Source organism: Schistosoma haematobium, chromosome 7 (genome assembly GCF_000699445.3).
Source record: "Schistosoma haematobium chromosome 7, whole genome shotgun sequence".
NCBI lineage: Eukaryota > Metazoa > Platyhelminthes > Trematoda > Strigeidida > Schistosomatidae > Schistosoma > Schistosoma haematobium.
The window spans coordinates 10381571-10401378 of record NC_067202.1 but is presented as its reverse complement, the minus strand read 5'-3'; the positions used below and the strand labels follow the sequence as shown (position 1 = coordinate 10401378).

The 19808-nt window shown below is 34.3% G+C and overlaps 1 protein-coding gene across 1 annotated transcript in view; it reads right to left on the bottom strand.

The window, feature by feature from the left end:
* The window catches only part of SNF4 (AMP-activated serine/threonine-protein kinase regulatory subunit), a 44422-nt gene extending 36580 nt beyond the window's left edge, over window positions 1–7842 (bottom strand). The window contains exons 1-3 of the mRNA XM_051217960.1: window positions 5818–7842; window positions 3587–3746; window positions 2597–2805 (exon numbers count right to left, since the gene is read on the bottom strand). Of these exons, the coding sequence (XP_051064394.1) occupies window positions 2597–2805; window positions 3587–3746; window positions 5818–5910 (462 nt within the window). The 5' untranslated portion in view covers window positions 5911–7842. The remainder of the gene's footprint in view (window positions 1–2596; window positions 2806–3586; window positions 3747–5817) is intronic.
* Window positions 7843–19808: the final 11966 nt, after the last annotated feature.

Here is a 19808-nt window from a genome sequence, read left to right as displayed (position 1 = left end):
AATTTTTTAGTCACTTTCCAGACAATGAGCAGAATATATATAAATCGAAAATGTTTCGTAATAAGAGTGATGATACCTATTAGAGTCTAGTAGTTTTATGGTGTAGGAGTAGGCTGGAAGAAAGCTAAGAGCGCCCAGACCAAAACGTGGCACAAATCCAAAAAGTCACTGACAAGTGGACTGAGTCATGTTGGTAGGTGTAGACTACCTGGTTGGGATCCACGAGATGATAGCAACCGATGGTTAGAGACCTTGAATGACATGGCTCAAAATCGTTTGCAATGGCACAGGTGCATCCACTCTTTGTGTTCTCCCAAATTCTAATCTCCTGGATTCTCCATATCTCTCTTTCTCTTTCCAAATTTATTTCACTGGATTATACTCCTTGAATAACATCTTCAAACGCTAATCTTTCCGATTACTGTATATACTCTTACTACCACTACCAAATTTGAATCGACAACTGCATCTCTGCGCTAATGTGGTATGGCAACTCGAACTGATGTACGTACGTACGAAGTTCTACGTTGTTACTTACTGACTGAGTAGTTTCAAGTAGTTGATCAGTATTTTTCTAAAGGTTTGTTGACAATTATGCAATCTAAATACTGTGAAAATATCACTATATAACCTTACGAATCTGTATGTAAATAATCACTCTTAAGCTTTCTTTTTGAACCTTCCTCATAATCCTAAGTAGTTTCATAGAAAATTAATCATCCCCTATAGGAACTCTGTACTAACCAACTTTTTTAAGAGCAAAGAAAAGTGAATTATATCTCTTTATCGATATACGGAATTCAAGCATGAAGATAGTCATCTATCTTGCTATTCAAACTTCACTCGATCGTCTACTATTCAATGAACATCTAACAAATTTGTTTGTTTGAGAGTTCACTATTAACAAAGTTGAAACGCAAACTGATTGATTAACATGTTATTCACGGTCTACATACGAAAAAAATGAGGATTTTGATACATTTAACACTCATTTTTAGTCTAGAATAACAAAAATAGGAACTATTCTTAATAATTGTAAAATGTTTTGAGCATCACCAAAATATATTTCTGATCGACTTTTCATGTGATCTAAGATGACAGTTATTCATCTTTGAATTTCATGCAAAAACTCAAGAGGAGATTTTCTCAATTCTGACCGACTGATTTACATATAATAATCTAACTAAAGAAATAATACTTACTAATTTTAATTCAAACGAGTAAGATGAAGGAGAGAAAAGTTTTTTAAGAAATTTAACCTACAGATATCAAGCTTTTAGGACAGTTGTAATTAAGGTGAATAATAAGGCTTCGTACTATGATAATTACAATAGCAATAAGAAGCATAAAGCGAGCGCTCAGACAGAACGAAAACAGAATATTTAACTATTGTACCTACCAACAAAGAACACAAAAACAGAGAGGAATTCACATCTCATCTACTAATTGAATGTAGAAAACAAAACAACTATTTGTTTCAGAGTATAGAAAAAGTCAAGTTTTCTCTAACTATAAATCACATGAGATAGCTAAGTACATGTTTAGTATCTAGTGTGATTTGTGTTGACTTCGTCTACAGGTTTGTAATAAAAGTACATAATACCAGTAAATATATTACACGGTTTAGTACATTTGCATGTATATCTGATATGAATTTTATGTTCATTTTAAGTATCAGAGCAAAATAGAATCTCGAAGCAAACGTTGCTTCTGAAATTTCTATATAAATGATTATGAAGAGATGACAATATGATGTTAACTGTCAAATGGATTTTATACGCGAAAGCTGAATATACAAATTGGAGTGGTGATTTACTGGTTAGAGCACTGAACTTTTAAATGATTATTCATAGGGCTCAGAATTTGCTCTCCTTGGGTTCAGGCAGTTGGTTATAACTGGTTCTCAAACAACCAAAGTGTGGATCAAAGAGGAATATATTAACTTGTGCAGTCGATAAATGAATAACACTAGAATGAGAAAATCATAAAATCAATTAAATATCTTGAGTTTCACAAATCACTAGCTGATATACATTGCTGCATAAAGGTATTTTTGATGGCATGCCCAATGATGAGCAGCAGGCTTAAGTTAGCATGTAAGTATTCTACAATGTTAGTTATATGCAAAAATAGAAAAAATACAAGTATTTAGTTAATGGATCTTTATGTAAGTATTAAAGTTGGTATGTAAGGCTCCACCTATGAGAAAAAAGTTATGCTGATGTCATAACATAGACTTTAATTAAACAACAGAATGATTATCGACTGCAAAATGACTAAATTCAGTGAAAAGCATCATTATATACTTACAAGAAGTTGGATTGCTAAGGAAAATACCTATCTGTCGCTTGAATGTGATTAAATGTAAACCAAAAATGAGATCTGGTGATATCGCCCCCAAATGCCCTGGTACGGCTGAGGGTGGAGAGTCCGCAAAAGATCAGGAAACTGTTTTCAATTATCCAACTATGTACCTGTCATTTCACATATGATTAGTATAACAAATAATAACAGATTATTACAAATGCGTGAACACAGACATACAACGTACCGAAAATTCATTAAAATAATATGAATTTTGAAAACTAAAACTTACAATAGTTTGCTTTGCGATTGCCTCTGTTACGTTAGTTGTTAGTGGTGTTGCAGAATTGCATGTTTGTCCTGTGTCCCGCGGATAATTTCTTTGTTGTGTTACACGAGAATTGATTAAACGACAAGGGCAACAGACTTCATTTTTCAATTTTGTTGTTGTATGATGATTAGAAGAGGAATGATAATTTTGAACGGTGAATTTTGATTCATCTAAAAAATAATTAATGTGAATTGAATGTATAGAAGGATGAATGTAAACTGTTTAATAAGGATAAGTAAAAGAAACAAATCATTCAATAATGTCTCTTTTTGCACCAGCAACCAGTCATTTAAATCCATCAAGCACAATTACAAGTTAGCGTTATATGCTACAACATGCGAATTTCGGATGAAATCAATAGATTGGCTTTTTTTATGCACATCAAATATTCAATTGTCTAGTGAATCTGTTCCAACTGTGTATAAGCTACAATACTGTTTTTCATTATTTTCACAGAATATATTCTCACGTTAAAAATAATCATTTATTATTCTTATTATAAAGTTAGATTTGACGTATATTCAGTAAAATTAATCTAAGAACTTCTAAGCTGTATCGAGAAATATAAGTTTACGGTATTTAAAAGTGAACAAATAAAAAGAAAAGATGATAAGTGACTGATAGTTAACTGTGTTTGTCTCTCTTGATTCATTCAATCAGACAATTATCGTTGAAAACTTGACGTAATAAGTATATATTTGTTTAAGTGATCATTCAAAAAACGCTATCATAGTGCAATAAAATAAATGATCGATTATCATTTACAATAAGCACTTATTCGCAACCACTAAATTCATTAGAAAATTAATCATACAATAAAGAGGAAAAATGACATATCAATTATCAATAGAAATTGTAATTTATGCATTAAGCCAATAAACACAGATTACCAATTAGGGTATCTAATAGTACACATAATTCTTGTCCTTAGATAACAAACTAATAACACACCTGTGGAAGTAGTCATTGAACCGACTGCTAATTCCTGACCTTGTGGAATAGGTTCAAGTATTGATGAAAGAAAAGATCCTATGGGTATGAAACGTGAAGAAACTTCATCTGGAATAATTGAAGACGAACAGCTGACAGAATCTTTAATGTTGAAAGATTTCTGTGATGAATATTCCCGTTTGGTATTTTCAATAGTGATAACGTACACATAGCCAATACAAGGAAAAGTGAATAGTACAATTACAGAATTTTCAATAAAAAATATTTAAGTGTAAAAATCACGAGACAACTTTAATAATCTTGTATAAAATATTGAGCTTCACTCTGTTCTCTAGACAATCAAAATGGGTTCACTAGACTGACCTAATATTAGATCGTCACATGACACTGGATAATACAATATTTATTTATTTATTTTATTTATTCAAACACATAAACACTGATACAAGGAAGCACCAAACAGATATGCGCTACATAAATCATTCGATTTGTGTGAGGGCTGGGATACTGCTCGAATGCTCAAACCGAAACAGGCACCCGAAACCTTCAGCCTAATGGTCTGATCCACAAGGCAGTGGAGCAACATCAGGAGATGCAGTCCCATGGTAGCTGGTGACCAACAATCTGTTCATACGCCATTTGTTTCCTTAGGATCCTGGAGCTCATGTGCATCACTGGTTTGGAATGAGGGTTTCCCTACTCCCCTAAGTAGATCCTCCATACCCACCAACCCGGTTAAAGCGCCGGACATTCCCATTTCGTCCTCTGAATTTCGTAAACAACATCATCGCCATGAGATGGCAGTGAGTAGAACTTCCCTGGCAGTGGTTGGATAATACAATAACCCTTGTGCATATGACGACAGAATAGTCAAAGACTAAAATAATCAGGATTGTTCGAATAAAAAGCAGAGTATGTTAAGTAGGATGTAAACTGAATACACTGTTCCATGATTTACAAGACCTCTTATAGACATATATACATTTCACCTTGATCGAATTTGACCAGTGCTTAAGGACTAGACAAACATGATAGTGGTCATTACTCAATGATCTTTCAGCTGTAAATATATCAATTCTACAATAGGTCAGTGGTAACTTGAATTACTTAGACGTGACGTTGTTTGTGAAGCCGTTTAAAACTGGTTTGAATCCATTAGAAATCATCCAGGAGTGAACATCAGCTCTGAGATATAGGTACGTCCCGCTGAATAGTCCTAAATAGGGAAAAACGCGCGTCCTGTATTCTACTTTTAGCTAGATGTCATCTATTCTACATAAAAATCAGTAACTATGAGGGTCGTTTACATATATTCTAAATCACAGAACACTAGTATATAAATTTTAGTATTTCAAACCACAACCAACCTACATTTCATTCTAAAATGATATGAGTAATAGGTTGTGAGAAAATATGGTAAGCAGTCTGTTTGTAAGCTAAGGTTTATGGAAATAGCTTATTGAAATACGATGATACATGAATTCACAACAAAGAAATTGGGTTTTCTTATAAATGATTCTAGTAAAAGTAGATATTATCAAGTAAAATTCATCTTTTCTCGGAGCTTATTACAAACAAGGGAAAACTGGCTCTTTCAATGCAAATCTTCAACGATCTAATTTCTTGCTTTTAGATTAGACATCTGGATAAAAAAGTTAGCGACCACTCACTTTACAGATACAAAATGCAAGTTGAACATTTTTTTAAAAATTGCTCAAATTTTTCGGAAAATTTTCAGTCTAGTCAGTGTCTTCAAGCAACAGTATGATGCGACTCATGCACTTTAGTCCGATCGAACAGCCGAAAATCGATTCAATAATAGAAATCAGGAAATATTATCACCAATAACACTTTTATAGCAGACCGTTGAGAATGGCGTTGGAGCTGTGGCTTAGCGACTAGAGCAGCTGGCTTTCAATCAATTGGTTATATGTTTAAAACTTCCTAAATACATTGGTTTGGACAGTTTCAGCAGCCTTCTTATCAATAGCGTGACGTAAGGCCGAGTACATATACCTAAACTTCACACATTAGTTATATTACTGTTAATAGCGACAGAGAATATCTGTGACGAATACCATTTATTATGGTTAACAAAATTCATATCTCTTCAAAACCCTTAAACTCTATTAAAGATATACCAAAAGGGAGTTATAGTTTGGGAACTATGAAATTTAACAATAGAGAATCATTTAAAATAGGTTAATATGACTTTCAAGGTAAACACAAACCCGAATTGCATCTATTCCACAATTCTCACTATCGATAAGATCAGATACTGACGACGGTGATGATGATTGTTCATATTTCTCAGCTTCCAACATTTCACTATCGTTTTACCAGTTTTGGAAAGTACTTTAAATCAAAAATTCAAGGGAGAATAACAGTATGCACAGCATACACAAAGAGAAAACTTCACGAATACATAAATATATCATTAGTAAATATCTTATAGTGCAGTTACCTCAATCCCATCACTTTCTGCCTCTAAACGGTCTTTTTACTCCAAACAAATATCAAATAAAATTTATTGGTATCACATTTTAACTGCTGAATTACAAAACAAGGAGAATAAACGAACAACTGTTTTTCGACGATTAGATGCTTTTCAGAATCTTTCTACTAGGCATAACTATGAATAAATTTATAGAAAACAGTGAGCTATTTATGCCGATTTGTAAGTCAAATTATAAAAAAAGTGTAGGGTACGGAAAAGCATTTAATAAATAAACAACAGTACAGTGACAAATGTGATGTTAACAGCAAAAATAATAAAGGTAACATGATAAAACAAACAAAATTTAGCATATGATAAGAACCAAAACGTAAAAAGCAATCAACATTACGCAAACAATAGAAAAGACGTAATGCATATGTAGGTAAAATCTAGGTTCAGCTATGGGAAAAATTTTGTATCCCATTAGATTACAAAGGAATACAGTAAATAACACTAAATCCTTTCCTCTCGTCTACCATTATTGACCCAAACTGGATAAAACTAAATCATAAGTCGACTTAATTTATTCTTCTCTAGGCTACAGAGATCCCAGTTGTCTCGTTAAGCTGGTTAGTACCATGGTTTGTGCACTTAGCCTCATATGGACATCTGAACTGATGTATTTCAATAAAAATAATACAACTAAGTAATTCTGTTCGGACAATTATAAGCAATCGAATAAGAAGTAACTGACAAAAATTGGTGTTATTCTAAGAGCCTTCGATAATACCATGTGCAGGATATTATGATATCCACTTTTCTCAAGTTACAGCATCAGAAAGCAACACTTTACAAACAGTCGACTTTTAGCTGTTCACGAAAATCTAAAATATTTTGCCTGTTCCTCAAATGCACTGATAAGGCCGAGGATAACGAGAGCGTTCCCACAAAATTGGAAACAGAAGTCCGATGTTTACATTTGATTGGTTGATATCCAGAGTTTGCTCAAAGATAATAGAGAATTCTGGCTCTTTATCATGCCCAGTGCCTTATCATCGCCAGAAATTTTTTGATCAAACATGCTCTTAGGTAGCTAAGTGACTGCTATAGAAAAAGTGTTAGCGAATGTGATGTCTTTTGAAATCATTCTCAAACAGCTGTGCCGCTCAAACTTATCACCATCGGCATTCGTTCTTTATATCTATTAGTAAACAGGTAGGTATAACTGGGAGTGAAGGGTCAATTCACAGAAGTTTTTAGCATATTACCAATTCGGATTTAAGGGCTGCGATAAAGGAATGGAAATAAATCAATTTATTCATCAATTACTTGAACATGAACTGTACTCTAAGTGTGATGGTCAATGATACTACCCGATTACCCAAACTGAAGTGGATGACGTAGGGTTTCAATTTCGAACGTGATAGCCCGAAAGTCGAATGCCTTTACCACTAAGTCACCCCCACCTATAGATTTGTACCATATGACAAAATTACTTTACAACAGATCTTTTCTTCCCTATCAATGGTGTTTATGAGGCAAGAATCGGACAAAAATAAATAATAAACAGAAGTTGAGAAGAAACGTTTTAGAAACTTTTGAAGTAGGTAAACAAAACCACTCTGTTTACTGATTAAAGCACTAGGAAAATTTTAAAATATGAGACATAGAACCTTTAGTCCGTGGTTAAAATACATAACATGAGATGAATGACTCAATGATTGATAACAAAGTAAAAATATTGATCAGTAGTCATAGCATTAATTTGAGTTACTTAATCTATGTGCACTTTAGTTCAGAAAACTTTATTTCGCTTATATGGTAAATGAACTATTTGATATATATATATATATATATATATATATATATATATATATATATATATATATATATATATATATATATATATCGTGATCACATTTCGAGCCAATCGATATTATTTTTCTAGGTCACTATCAAGTGAATAGGTGTGTAAGCCAAAATGATAGGATGTTGATGAGCTTGATTTTATTTGTTTTGTAGATATACTGCTGTACGTTAATTTCTCGGTCAACCTAATGGTCGAGATAATGTGACAAACAGGTAAAAATTTACACTTTCGGATACCTTTAAAATAATATTCCAGAATTTAAGACATGGCTTGTAGACTTCACTTGTATATTCAAAGGAATCGAATATTGGCAGAATGAAAAGCTGTTAAAACGATGAAAACGTTTTATCGGTAATGTAGATCGTTTCAATGTCATACGTGTAAACTCGACAACTATTTGTGGAACAGATGACAAGATTTTTTAATCAAATTTGATTTCTTTATGTAGACGAGAATCAACTGCCTAGTATTTTCTCAATCTTGATCTTCATTCATATTAAAACCTTGCCTAAACTGAGGTGGTTGGATAAAGATTAGACATTAGACAGATGCAGACACAGTTTTATATTGGTGTGTGGACAAAAGTGTCCAAACAACCTATTTTGGAAATGTTATTGTTATATACTAATTTAGATGTGGTGCTAAAAATTCCAGTGTAAAATGACATGATGAAATCAAAGTCACTCACAGTTACTTTAGTGAAACAAAGCACAAGTTAATATCAATTCTGCAAATAAATGCAGCCGACATCACTTTGGAAGTAGAATGGTGAAAATCTACTTTGCAGATACATAAAGATCTCTCAAGTATTCGTGAAACCAAATACATGGTGTTACTGAAAGTTTCTTAATAGTATTAGAGGTCACATAAAAAACGAATCATGATATTGATCCCAATATGATCCTGACATGCTTCATGATGATGACACAGGAATATATGATAAGTATATTTATGAGTATGAATTTGGTACAGTACGTGAGTGCAACTAACTCATCAGTGGAGAAATAGAAGTATTCTTGCATAGAAATAAAAATCAACAGATTACAGAGCATTATCAGCCTCCAAATGCCCTAGTACGATCGAGTCCACTCTCCCCCTTACAATGCTTTCACATGGCCACACATATACAACCACTTTCTGGAAAGTTCTACTCACTGCCATCTCATGGCGATGATGTTGTTTACGAAATTGAGAGAACGAAAAGGGAATGTCCGGCGCTTTAACCAGGTTGGTAGGTATGGGGGATCCACTTAGGGGAGTAGGGGAAACCTCATTCCAAACCAGTGATGCACATGAGCTCCAGGATCCTAAGGAAACAAATGGCGTATGAACCGATTGTTGGTCACCAGCTACCATGGGACTGCATCTCCTGATGTTGCTCCACTGCCTTGTGGATCAGACCATTAGGTCAAAGGCTCCGGGTGTGGCCCCCTAAGGAAACCACCTGCTTCGGCTTGAGCATTCGAGCAGTACCCCAGCCCTCCCATAAATCGAGTGATTTGTGTAGCGCATAACTCTTTGGTGCCTCCTTGTACCAATGTTTGAGTTTAAATAAATAAAATAAATAAGTGCTTTTCAAAGAAAACACTATCTTTCATCACTTGGAGTGTGATTACTGGAAATTCTGATTGGGTATAAATGTAAAATTTCGCATCCGATCACCTATTAATAAGTTCATCAAATGACTATTGTTGTTTACTAATAAAACTATGACAATAATAGTATTTGAGCTAATTATGTTTATATTCAGTAACACATTACGCAACTAATAAAACAAAGAATTCTATTATTACAATTGTTGAATTCATGAATCGGTCTAAGCTAGACCATCATTGAGAACCTGTAAGCACTGGACGATCACTTTGTTCCAGCATGGGACTCCTCAGAAGTACGCATCCACGACCCCACACGTGAGAATCGAACACATGACCTCCGGTCTCGCGCGGACGCTTAGCCCCTATACAACTGAGCCGGTATCCAACGGTGTCAATGCCTAACTACAAATCAATGGGTCTATTGAAGAGCTCGCTCAAGAGACTGAAGGTTTTGGGTTTGAGCCTGACGTGTTGGTTTATGGATGCGCACTGCTGAGGAGTCTCAGGTTAGTACGAAACGGTTGTCCAGTGCTTACAGGTTTTCAGTGGTGGTCTAGCTTAGATCGACTGACGAATCCAACTGTTAAAACTACCACAACCTGCACGAATTCCCATTCTGATAATACAATTGTGTTGGTAGAGATAAAATAAATGTTAAAATAAGTGTATATTACTAAATTCAACGTAAGGTGAAATTCCTGAATGTTACATCATACTAGAAAACGAACTAACATAATTCTAAATGAAAGTGGGTCGGAACACATTTATGGACGACATCCCAAGGTGACCTTGAAAAAATTATTTATCAAAAGAGGGTTATAATTTAGTGAGGACTTAGGATTGGGATTGAAATGTTGAAATTAGGGTCAGCAATCACAGTTAATGTCGAAATACTATATAGACATACAGATAAATCGATTTCGCGTCAAAATCCAACACTTGTCATCTTTAACTTTATTGGTTCGTCCAGAAATTGTGTTTTCAACCATTCAAATAGTTTGCCATTAATTGCACGTATTAATTGTACTTTTCCGACTATGAACGTATTCAAGTAAACCTTGTGCAAAGTTTCACACAAACGAAAATATATTCAAAATTGGATAGAGGAAAATTCAGAAGTAACTTGAACCACAAAATATATAAAACAAAACAACAACCAACCTCTCTGTGAACTGTTTGGTCCACTTGCAAGCTAAGATCCTAAAACTGTTTATTCGTATGGCGTGGGCAGCACGTGTAAAAAAACAACCTTGAAATAAACGCTCAGCCAATCATAACAGTCTGTTTTACCTTCTGATCAAATGAACGAATCATTTTCGTGAATTAACTTGACCTACAAACCCCCATTTGATTGGTTAAGCTTGTATGTGACGATAGGAATTTTGTCACGAAAACAAAGGATATTTTGGCGTTTATGAAGTGCAACGTTGTGACGTACCTTGACTAGTGTGTTCTATCTCGCCTACTTCAAAAGGTATTAGGTACTATAGTATCCCGAAACGTATAGGTTCAACTCGTTTTCTGGTACGGAATTCAATGTTGCATTTCTGTAAGAGTAATAACATCAAGGATTTCAAATGAAAATTACAATAAGCTGAATTAGTAAGAAATCAGATAACTATTATGATAGATCTTCGCGTAATCAAAATTGTGTAGTGGCATAAACTTAAATCTGAAGTGACGATTGTACACTACTGATAGACAATTATATTTCAGCATTGGACGCTATGAATATTAATTACCCAAAACAATTAATATGTCATACTTTAGTTCAAACACTAATCAACGTGTTTGCATACGTACATCCTGAGAGGATTGCCGTGATATAGTTTTTCGTATTTATAGCTCTGGGTTCGATTAACAGTGCCAAAATATTTTTAATACTTACAGGTCTTCGATGGAATCACTTGCGGGCTGTAGCTATGTTGAATTAAAAATCAAACCTTACGAAATTTTACCTAAAATTACTTCAGAAATTTTGATGAAAGAACATGAGAATCAACTATTTGAAATACGCAAGACTATTAAGTTTATGAAATCATCAAATTATAGTCTTACATTCAGTAAGCTATGCTGAAATCAGTAAATCTACTAAATATATTTTTTTATGATAACATTTTAAATGTGATCGGAATAAAAACTATTTGAGTTAGATCGAACAATAACGGTTTCTGCTAAATTATTAAGTCAAATACTATTGAACACAAGAAATCGTATTTGACATATTCTATAACCATATGAGAAGATGATCTTGAAATCGTGAAAAATACAATGGTTAGTGTATAAAACATGATCATAACTGGAATCGTTCGTTAAAATAGACAAGTTTGTTTACCAAAAATTCAGGTTATTAACAACAATAAAGAAATTAGGTAATTTAAAGCCTTCTTAGCGTAAACACGAATATCTATGTATGTACAATTTACATCAATTTCTATACAAAACTAATCTGGTCATTAAATTCCTTTGTTATCAACTAATTGGATATACTAACTCTGTATAAAAAAAGTACATTCTTTTATTTAACCTGATTACTCATCATTCTGGTCTAAGGACAAGGTCTTTTGAGCTAATGAAATTCCCGTCAAATTACCCTTGACTATCATTGATTTAATACATGAACTGTGAATATTACTATCCTTGTGATAAATTTTTACGTGATAAGTTGTAATCAAATTCTGTACACTAAAGACATGAGATTTATTGAATTATAAGCTAATCTCTAGACTTACACAATCCTTGATAATTCAACTCTTAATGAAATTAAAAGTATGGAAATGTGAAAATACCACTTTCAAAGAGTTACTAGTGTTCTTGAAGTTTAAAGAAAAGAAATACTAGGATTAGTAATAACTTTATTGCTTGATGACTTAGACTAATGAACAACATAATGGAGTTAGTTTCTAGATCTTTCCAATGAGCTTTTAAAAATCTAAACATAATTTTGGGAAACTTCTTTATATTTAAGTGATTTACAGACCGATGTGGATATCTAACAATTCGTGAACTCATGAATTACGAATGTACTAAACCTGTTACATTGTTTAGTGAAGATTATTCATTTGCAGAGCTATCAATTCTGTTGGTTATATTGTCTGACAGGGAGAACTTAAAAACACCAACCAAATCATCCATCTGAGTTCTTAATGATCATCATCATGACATTATTTATTCCACCAAAGTGGATTTGAGACATCATTAAACTGTGCTTAATGAAAGCATAATGCTTAATATGTACTTTTCCGTAAATAGACATTTTCACAAATCAATAATGAAGCATGAAGCATCATAAGTGAGGAAAAATAACATGAATTACATGTGAGTGTATCCTGAACAAGCTAGAAATTTTGTTATTGGCAAATGTGTACTAAAATTCAGTGGGACCAGTGATAAACACTTCTACCTTCTTAAATGCTTTGTTAACATTTATAAATCTTTGATGTAGATCATGTATATATTGGTTAAATTTATAAATAGTATTGTAAACCATCTTTTATTCTTACATATTAACTCATAATCTTTCCACTCAAAGTATTTGATGTCATAGGTTTGTTTTACTAGGCAAACACTCAGTTTATTATATACTAAGTTAACTGTCAACACGATAACATTGACTTTTATTACTTATCTGATAAGTTAATCAGGTCCTGTCGTTATCGTATGGCTACGACTAACAATATTTATCGATATGGGCATGTTAAAAGATAAATATTTTCTACCGATAAGATTTATTCATACGTGAGTAGTAACAACGACCATCCTTCTATCCCATTCATTTTTTAAGTGACTGATTTTCGATTTTTATTTCAACTTGTCTTTGAATGCTAAATGATTTAAGATGGTGGTTGGAGGTAGTCAACAGGAAATCCTGGACTTAGGTTTCGTGCTACTTGACACTCGTCAGCAAGGTGTACCACCATCTTATCTCAACATAATTCATGCAATGCGAGTCACATAAACTGGTGACCGAATTACAACTCGGTCGACAGGATTCAATCTGCACTAAGAAGGACCTGATATACATGACATTAATCATCACCCAGTGATCAATGAACTCCGCCTGTAGCTCTTCCAGAGTTACTGCCGGTCCCAAGCCCGGGTAAAGGAAGAGGGTTGGGCATGGGATTAGCTACTCCATCCCGTAGAAAACTAACTCGCTAAAAAAACGCTTACCAGAAAAAATAATTCGAACCATTTAAACTCTACCCTGGGAGTTAGAAGGTCTTCATTCAGAAGAGTTATAAGGCCTCATAGTGAAAGCCGAGCTGCTTCGGGAGCCATGAGGCCGATGCCCCTTCTAACAACCAGAGCAAAAATTTTTATAGGTACATGGAACGTCCGGACAATGTGGGAGACCAGGAAGACCAGTCAAATAGCAACAGAAATGAGGAGATACAACTTGGCAGTACTGGGAATCAGCGAAACCCATTGGACCCAAGCTGGGCAGAAAAGGCTAAAAACGGTAGAGATACTGCTATACTCCGGTCACAAAGCGGAACATGCTCCACACACTGAGAGAGTTGCTCTAATGCTGTCCAAAGTAGCACGAAATGCACTTGTAGGATGGGAATCTCACGGATCCAGAATCATCAAAGCATCATTCAAGACAAAGAAGGAGGGTATCACAATGTATATTATCCAGTGTTATGCACCCATCAATGATAGCAACGACGACATTAAAGATCAATTCTACGAGCGGATGCAATCAATCATAAAGCATTGCCCAAGAAAGAACCTCACCATTCTGATGGGAGATATAAACGCCAAAGTCGGAATAGACAACACTGGATATGAAGATATCATGGGACGACATGAACTGGGAGAGAGAAGCGAAAATGGAGAACGATTTGTAAATCTGTGTGCTTGGAACAAATTGGTCATAGGCGGTACAATATTTCCACGCAAACGTATACACAAAGCTACATGGATCTCATCGGACCACAGCACAGAGAACCAGATAGATCATATTTGCATCAATGAAAAGTTCCGAAGGACAATGAAAGATGTGAGAACCAGGAGAGGAGCTGACATAGCTTCAGATCACCACCTAGTTGTGGCCAATTTAAAACTGAAGCTAAAAAGGAACTGGACAAACAGCACTACATAGGTTCAATACAGCCTTTCTTCAAGATACTGACAAACTCAATGAATTCAAGATAGCTGTCAACAACAGGTTCCAAGCCTTACAAGATCTACTGAAGGAAGAAGAAACTGCTATGGAGAAAAACTGGAAAGGTATCAAAGAAGCATTACTTTCAAAAAGTCAGGAGGTTCTGAGCCTCAAGAAACATCATCATAAGGAGTGGATCTCTATAGAAACACTGGACAAAATCAAAGAAAGGAAGAACAAGAAGGCAGCAATTAACAACAGCCGAACACGAGCAGAGAAAGTTCAAGCACAAGCTGAATACTTAGAAGCAAACAAGCAAGTGAAGAAGAGCATCAGAGCCGACAAAAAGAAGTACGCGGAAGAACTAGCAACGACGGCGGAAAAGGCTGCAAGAGAAGGAAATATGAAACGGAGTTACGATACAACAAAGAAACTAGCAGGGAAATACAGTGAACCAGAGAGACCAGTCAAAGACAAAGAAGGCAGGCCATCACCGAAATTCAACAACCGCGGAACAGATGGGTAGAATACTTCGAGGAACTCCTGAATAGGCCGGCTCCAATGAATCCACCAGACATCGAAGCAGCACACACAGATCTTCCTATAGATGTCAACCCACCAACAACGGTAGAAATCAAAATGGCCACCAGACAAATCAAGAGCGGGAAAGCAGCAGGACCCGACAACATACCAGCTGAAGCACTGAAGTCAGACATCGAAGTAACTACAAACATGCTTTACCATCTATTCAAAAAGATTTGGGAGAAGGAACAAGTGCCGATGGACTGGAAAGAAGGACACCTTATCAAGATTGCAAAGAAAAGGGATCTGAGTAAATGTGAAAACTACAGAAGCATTACACTACTGTCAGTACCAGGGAAAGTCTTTAACAGAGTGTTGCTGAACCGGATGAAAGATGCAGTAGACGCCCAACTTCGAGATCAACAAGCTGGATTCCGTAGGGCTCGGTCGTGTACAGACCGAATTACGACACCACGGATCATCGTCGAACGATCGATTGAGTGGAACTCGTCAATGTACATCAACTTCATTGATTATGAAATGGCATTTGACAGTGTAAATAGGAGAACGTTATGGAAACTTCTTCGACACTACGGAGTTCCTGAGAAGATTGTCAATATTATCCGGAACTCATACGACGGACTACAGTGCAAGGTCGTGCATGGAGTACAGCTGACAGATGAATTCCAAATAAGGACCGGAGTCAGACAAGGCTGTTTACTCTCTCCCTTCCTCTTTCTTCTGGTGGTCGACTGGGTTATGAAGACCTCGACATCTGAGGGAAAACACGAAGTACAATGGACAGCTCAGAATCAATTAGACGATTTGGACTTTGCAGATGACCTAGCCCTCCTATCGCAAACACACGAACAAATGCAGATAAAGACAGCCAGTGTAGCAGCAGTCTCTGAATCAGTAGGCCTCAACATGCACAAGGGGAAAACCAAAATCCTCAAATTCAAAACGGAGAACAGCAATCCAATCACTCTTGATGGCGAAACTCTGGAAGATGTAGAATCCTTCACATACCCGGGAAGCATTATCGATGAAGAAGGAGGATCAGATGCAGACGTAAAGGCGAGGATTGGCAAAGCAAGGGCTACTTTCCTTCAATTAAAGAACATATGGAATTCAAAACAACTTTCAACCAATATCAAAGTGAGAATCTTCAATACCAACGTCAACACAGTTAGTTCTATTGTACGGAGCTGAAACTTGGAGAACTACAACAACCACCATCAAGAAGGTACAAGTATTTATAAATAGCTGTCTAACCAGGATACTCAACATCCATTGTGTGTCATTGTTCTAGTCGATAATTCACTGTTCTCTAATTGACGGTATCATTATGTTATGCATTAGTAGGACACGGGGTACAAGTTATAACAAAAAAACAATTTGTTTGTATAACAAGATCGAATAAGTTTACTTGATTCTATTTCATATGATGATCATAAATAATTGTTGTTTTAAATAGAAGAGATAATACATTATAACACAATAATGTATTCTCATGTACAGAAATTATTTTATTGTATTGCATATTAACCTAAATAATGGTTGTCTAGTTTTGTTTGGTAAATTATTGACACATCCAATAACCGGATTAAAAAAAGAAAATGTAAGTTTACGCAAGACCAGTAATAAAGTGTTTTTTTAACTGATTGTAAAAAAAATACTACTAATATCTATGTAATGTGGTCGAATGAATTTAAGTACTTCATTACTGACAACTATCTAAAAGCAATAAGTATTTATTCATTCAGACAGTAATTGATAAGTTGAAATTACCTAATACGGTCTATTGGATACACTGAACTCTTGCTATCGCTCAAAATCCAATCGAAGGATAGGATGGTTATAACTTTTACGATGAAAGTCTTATCTACAGTTCATTCCTGAAGAAAAGTTTCTTCCTAAAGAATAATGAATATAAGAGCTTCATTTAGGAAAGTAAACAAACTCAGACTTCAAATTACTGGTTAATATAGGTATTCAAACCATACATTAAGAATTCACCTTATTGCCTTATACATTAAGCTCTGAGATGGCAAACTTAGCATGTAACCTCTTAATAAAGTAATAAGCTCCAGTTTAGTCATCTCAGTTTAAAAACTAAACAATTTTCAAATAAACTGTGACAATCCGGAATAAGGAATTGTATTGACCCAGTATATAAGTACTGACTGATTAATTGTTAGGATGGGATAAAATGGATGAGTTCACGTATTTAACTTAGTGTAATTTCTGTTCAAGATTACTTCAATTTTTAATTCAATCTATCAATTGTACAGTGTAATATTTTTTTCAGTAAAACATTGATTTTATTTCATGTGAAGCTTATCCAAAATATTATTCTTTGCATTAAATTAAATATCAACTTTGTTTAATATGGTATGTAGCATAGGTTTTTACAATAATTCAGTGTATTTTCCCCATATGTAATGTTTGTTAATTAATCATTCTTTAAATAAGAAAGATTAGTTCAGCGAAGAGTTCTTTTTTCGGCGAATTCATTTTCAAAGCTGTACAATCGTAAAAAAATAAGTATATCTATTTGCGATTGTACAGCTTTGAAAATGAATTCGCCGAAAAGAGAACTCTTCGCTGAACTAAACTTTCTTATTTAATATCTTAATCAGTATATTCCATTTAATAATCATTCTTTGTCAGTAAAATTTGATCATTGTGTACATCTAAACTGATCAACAAATAGAATTTTGAAATATAATGGTGTAAATATAGATAGTGGCTAGCAATGGAATCCAGGACACGCGTTTCGTCCTATTTGGGACTCGTCAACTGGACTGATCAATTGCAGTCCTATATAACAATGGGAAGATACAAGTAAAACAACAAGTGAATATAATGGTGTAACTCATTCGAAATCTTACACTATGAACTTCTAGTTTTGCTTATTAAGTTGCTATAATTTCACGCTTGTATTATTTTTAACTGTTGTAAGTACATTATATGTGCTTACTGAACTGCTAGCTCACTATTTATCTTGGTTTTACCCTTCCAGATTCTTTCAGGTACTGCTCCTCATACTCCCACAACACACAACGTACATTCATGCTAGATACAATCATATCAAAGGATAAACGTTATAAAATTTGGAATAGGTAGTATATTGGAAAAAAATCAGTAACAGACTAACAAATTAACGACTTAAATGGTTTGAAATTCTCGAAACTATTTAATCATTGTTTCCTAGTTAAATTAAAACAATTTCAGCATCAAACAACTTTAAAATACAAGTTTCTACTCTAATAATAATATACTCACAAATGACTAATTCGTGAAAGTAATTCAGGAAGTCGTTATCAGTGGAGTTCAGCTTAGTCTTACTGACAATAAATTAGGTCAGAATAACAACCTATAAAATATATAATTTGAAGTTAAAAGAAACAAATGGATGAAACTCAATAGTGATACTTTGTAAGAGATTTCCGTGAATACCTAGTAAGCAAATTGGATTGAACAATCTCTTTCTAATCATTGATAGTTTAAATAATATAAGCGCAAAAACACATATGGACACGCAAACTCATGGCAGTATGTACACTAATACTCATATTCTTGAAATTGATTGCTACGGATATAGTTCGGTAAAATGGTAGGGTCAATTTCCGACAACAACCAATAAACCCTCTGGTCATGTACATTTACCAGTGACAAATAAATTTCATGACTTGATGGCATTCTATCTTTACATTTATACTTAATACATGACCTTTAACCTCTTTAATACTGCTATAGGATTTATGACCTATGGTTGGTTACTTTCACTTTATTTTAAAAATAGTCTAGACAATCATAATCAGCATGATTATTGGCTGTGAATATGGTTATTTCAACTATGGAAATCAATACAATCTCCACAAAACCCCTTCTGATATTACTATGGCTATAATTTAGCCTTTATTAGTTCTTCTGAACTATTTTAGAGAGTAGTATATTTCAGTAGTATTTAGGACTGGAATCCAAGACATACTTTTTTCCTATTTGAGACTCATCAATTGGGTATACTACCATCCGTATGTTGACGTCCATACTTAAACTATAAAGCAGTACCTATCGCTTCAAACATCCAAGCGTTATCCACTAAGCTACTGATCCTTGATGGTCAATAACTTATTGAGTGAGTATGAAAGTATGAGTAAGGGCTTGTAATTTTTCATTATTAATATTCAGAATTGCAAACTGATCTGTTTCTATTGATAAATGTTCATCCTGTGCGAATGATCCCGATTTAGCCTTTCAGCTACAAGTTTTTGTATGTTTAAACTGTTACGAGCAGTGAAAATCAAGAACATTCAGTGAAATACCTATTTAAATGTTATGCAGCTAAATTTCGGTTTTTATTCATTCCAGTTATAACTTGCATTTCAAGTTACATATTCAAATAAACTAAATATCATTTAAGCTCATCTGATTTCATTCTATGTCTTTCCTAATTTAAGGGTAATATTATTCAATATATTTAACACCTAAAAATCAAAAAACAATTTGATTGATTTGCCATATTTTCTTAATGAATGTTAATTTGAGTGATAATTATTCATCAAATATCTGAAATGTGAGATAACAACTCTGTCGACATAACAACAACTACGACCTTGGTATCACGTGAAAAATAGCAAACGTAAAGTGAAAGTAACCAATCAGAGAACAGAGCAAAGTTA